At 37.2% G+C, this 4,437-nt stretch overlaps 1 protein-coding gene across 1 annotated transcript; it reads left to right on the forward strand.

Annotated features, from left to right (window-relative positions):
• Positions 1-488: 488 nt before the first annotated feature.
• Positions 489-4,429, forward strand: LOC107672798 (VIP36-like protein). The gene is made up of 8 exons (XM_016466169.1): positions 489-714; positions 1,607-1,725; positions 1,867-1,984; positions 2,078-2,160; positions 2,314-2,475; positions 2,694-2,808; positions 3,856-3,969; positions 4,071-4,429. Exons 1-8 carry the CDS (start codon positions 510-512, stop codon positions 4,211-4,213), a joined length of 1,059 nt encoding a protein of 352 aa, XP_016321655.1. The 5' UTR covers positions 489-509; the 3' UTR covers positions 4,214-4,429.
• Positions 4,430-4,437: the final 8 nt, after the last annotated feature.

A 4,437-nucleotide genomic window follows, 5' to 3' on the forward strand; every position in this document is an offset into this window, starting at 1 on the left:
AAAACCCTCTTACTTTATCATAATATCATCACCTTTGTGTAATATCTATAAAAAGAAATCAACACAATAAAGCCGAAATGGCAGTAATATACGCCAGTGTGGAGCACTTTTTAAAGTAAAACGTGTGAGTTTATAATTTTCAGCTTATTTGAATGACAAATATTTGCTTATCTGCTAAACAAACAATTTGACCTATAATGACAGAGCCTAGGGGTATGACGATTTGCATAATAGTTTAGATAGGTAAATTAAATATCATCTTTTGGATTTGAGTTTAGATTTAGAACTGCTAGGTTTAAAATAACATTTTAAATACCCTTTTATCTTCATTTTTTTTCCTCAGGATGCACTTATTTTACTGGCACACATACTCACTAAACGTACCGTATGGAAAACAGTGATTGGTCGAAAAAAATGATTGGCAATATTGTAAACCACTTATTGCAGTGCACGAATGAAAATAGACGAATAGCGATAAGGGGCGGGCATTTTGAAGTGAGCGAGGGAAAATGGCGACCATCGTGATGAAGTTGAACGGGACTATTTACACAACAGTAATGAGTTTACCGTACAGTCCGGCAAACAAAATTAGAGTATCTGCGTTATTAGTTTTAATACTCGCCTTTGCGAGTATTAGTTCTGGACAAAACGCATATGAAGATAATACTTATGAATTTCTCAAGCGAGAGTATTCGCTGAGTAAGCCATACCAAGGTAAGCGTCCATTCCTGCTCGCTCAGTGACGTTAAACCTGTGCCCTGCCAAAAGTGACACCTGTTTCAGCAAAGTCAACTAGTTAAAGAGAAAATACTTAAATGAGACCATAGGTTTATTGTTAGGACGATCACTGTGTCCTTTGTTTCTTTTGTAATTGTTGGTTGCCCTTTTCTTTCTCTCGTAAATGAGTGGCAGTTTTATTTCGCAACTGCAGTGATTTAGTCACAAGTCCACAGGGCGGAAGTACAGGACAGTTATAAATATTCCGGTTCATATGCTTTATTAAACAACAAACTCGTTGTATTTAAAGCAACTTTTATCATGAACTATCCATTGCGTTTACCAATACAGCTTGAGGGAGATCAGGTCATGGTTATCTAGAAGCAAAAATGAAATATCCAACACACAAATGGACAAATGTTTGCTGTGTGTGTGTGTGTGTGTGTGTGTGTGTGTGTGTGTGTGTGTGTGTGTGTGTGTGTGTGTGTGTGTGTGTGTGTGTGTGTGTGTGTGTGTGTGTGTGTGTGTGTGTGTGTGTGTGTGTGTGTGTGTGTGTGTGTGTGTGTGTGTGTGTGTGTGTGTGTGTGTGTGTGTGTGTGTGTGTGTGTGTGTGTGTGTGTGTGTGTGTGTGTGTGTGTGTGTGTGTGTGTGTGTGTGTGTGTGTGTGTAGATATACAGCTTCAGGGATCTAGAAGCACAAATAATATATAAATATAAACGCAATGGATATATATACAGCTTGAGAGAGATCAGGTCATGGTTATTTAGAAGCAAAAAGAAAATATGCAATATAAATACATGGACAAATGTTTGCTGTGTGTATACATACATACACCTATGTACATGCATATATGTGTGTGGAATTTACTGTGTTGATGTATATACACAGGACTGGGCTCCTCCAGCTCCTCACACTGGGAGTTCATGGGCAACACCATGATCATGCCTGAACACATACGGCTGACACAAGACCTGCAGAGCAGACAAGGAGCTGTATGGAGTCGTATTGTGAGTTTAAATGACGAGAGAACCTGAAACACCACCTGTTAGACAAAGCTATTAAATAGCAACCTGTTAGACAAAGAGGTTCTTGAGATAATGTGTAATAGTCATGCTTGTTAATGTATGTGTGTGTGTGTGTGTGTGTAGCCCTGTTACATCAGGGACTGGGAGCTGCGAGTACAATTTAAGATCCATGGTGAGGGCAAGAAGAACCTGAATGGAGACGGCCTTGCAATATGGCTGACCAAAGAGCGAATGCAAAATGGTAAGAGATCATCAATATTGCAAATCTTCAAAATATTGATTCTCTGTGATACGACTATGATGGAGGTTTTTTGGTCTTTGTGCTTTCCTCTAGGTCAAGTATTTGGAAACACAAACTTTTTTACAGGTCTGAGTGTTTTTGTAGACACTTATCCCAATGATGACAAGCAGCATGAGGTATATTGCAGCTAACCATTAGACGAACAAGACAATAAACAAGATTACAATAATGTCAAGTCCTCGTCATCATATGTCATGTTAGCTTAAACAACTTTAACCTGTGAAAAAATAATAATAATCTAATCAGTTTAATTTCTGTCTCTCATTCAGAGAACATTTCCTTTTATCTCTGCAATGGTCGGAAATGGGAGTGTTGCATATGATCACGACCGTGACGGACGGTCTACTGATCTCGGTGGCTGCGCTGCTCACGTTCGCAATGTTGAATATGACACATTCCTCTTGATCAGATACATGAAGAACAGACTCACAGTAAGAAACATCTTTACATTGTTTTTTTTTTTTGGTCAAAGACAAATACATACATATATACACTGCTGCACCAATTAAGTCTTTCGATCTGCGATGCTGATAGTCTAGACGAGGGAGAGGTTAAATTTACTTGGAGATTAAGGAAGTATTGTTTAGACAGATGTTGGAGAGCAACCTTCAGTTCTGTATGCACCTTCATTTGCTGTTCTGTCTTTCAGGTGATGACGGATATCGAGGGGAAGCAAGAGTGGAAGGACTGTCTGGATATACCTGGAGTGAGGCTGCCACTAGGTTACTATTTCGGCATCTCATCGGCTACTGGAGATTTATCAGGTTTGGACCAGTAAAGCGTTCCATTCACTCCATTTTAATCCAGCAGATATTCAGAATCAATGCAAACTGCATTATATATTATAGTCATTTTGGGCCAGTCCTAAAATTTCCATAGAATTCATGTTACACTAACTAAAAAACATGAACTAATTTATAATATCTATTTGTATATTAAACAAGATTTCAATCAGTTCGCCCAATATCATAAGGCATACTAAACAATTTTGAGAGCAATATAATATCTGTCTGCATTCACAAAAAAATTGTCTGGAGAGGCTATTTGCTCTTATGTATTTTACATTTAAAAATGAGAAATAAAAGACAGTGCTATGGACCAGTAAAGCGTTCCATTCACTCAATTTTAATCCAGCAGATATTCAGAATCAATGCAAACTGCATTATATATTATAGTCATTTTGGGCCAATCCTAAAATTTCCATAGAATTCATGTTACACTAACTAAAAAACATGAACTAATTTATAATATCTATTTGTATATTAAACAAGATTTCAATCAGTTCGCCCAATATCATAAGGCATACTAAACAATTTTGAGAGCAATATAATATCTGTCTGCATTCACAAAAAAATTGTCTGGAGAGGCTATTTGCTCTTATGTATTTTACATTTAAAAATGAGAAATAAAAGACAGTGCTAAATAATAAAAGTTTTTTGTTTTTTTTACATTTACCAGTTCAAGGGCTCCAAATCTTCTCAAATGTTGAAAATTACTGATGGTAATCACTGCTTTAGTGTACTTAGTGCTAAATAATATAAAATAAAATCTCAAATATTTTTATGTACAGTTTGTCGATCTAAAATGATAATTGTGCATTAACAGCTGTCAACCATGTCGGTACGCAAATGCACTGTCAGAAGTTATTTACACAGTGCATTTTTTATTTTGGTCGGGCATGCGGACCTGCGTACCACTTATGTGCACCCCTGTATGTGTGTGTGTGTATATATATATATATATGTATGTATATATGTTGTTGTTTTTTTTATTATTATTATTTATTTATTTATTGCATGTTTTGTTTGTAGATAACCATGACCTGATCTCCTTCAAGCTGTATGAGCTTACAGTGGAACGCAGTCCTGAAGAGGACCAGCAGGAGATCACGTTGCCTAGTGTAGACTACCGAGTGGACCCGAATGGTAACAGTAACAATAAGATTATACATTCATTACATTTCAGTATAAGCTATTTTACAGAGAAGTACAAATGTTTGTATCTTACAAATGTTTTCTTTACACAGTTCACGTGGAGGAAGAAGGAAGGAGCTTCATCACCACCTTATTTCTCTTCATTGTTTCCGTCGTTGTGCTGGTTGTAGTGGTTGTGGTTATTCTCTTTCTATATAATCACTATAAAGAGAACCGCCGCAAACGCTTCTACTGAGAAAATTGAAAAACAAGTGACGGGAAGGAAATGGGACGAGAGATCCATCTTGAGTGTTACTGGCATTTTTGCAAAGGGCCGCTTCTGGTCCTCACCGCTGCCACCAACAGAAAGGGCCTGAAGGCCAGCACTGAACTAAAAGCCATACCTGACCTCCAAGTGGAAACTTGACCACCTCAATCGTGATTATGATCTCAAAAAACTGTTTAAGAATATTTGAAAGA

This window comes from Sinocyclocheilus anshuiensis, unplaced genomic scaffold (assembly GCF_001515605.1).
Source record: "Sinocyclocheilus anshuiensis isolate Anshui unplaced genomic scaffold, SAMN03320099.WGS_v1.1 scaffold88, whole genome shotgun sequence".
NCBI classification, from domain to species: domain Eukaryota; kingdom Metazoa; phylum Chordata; class Actinopteri; order Cypriniformes; family Cyprinidae; genus Sinocyclocheilus; species Sinocyclocheilus anshuiensis.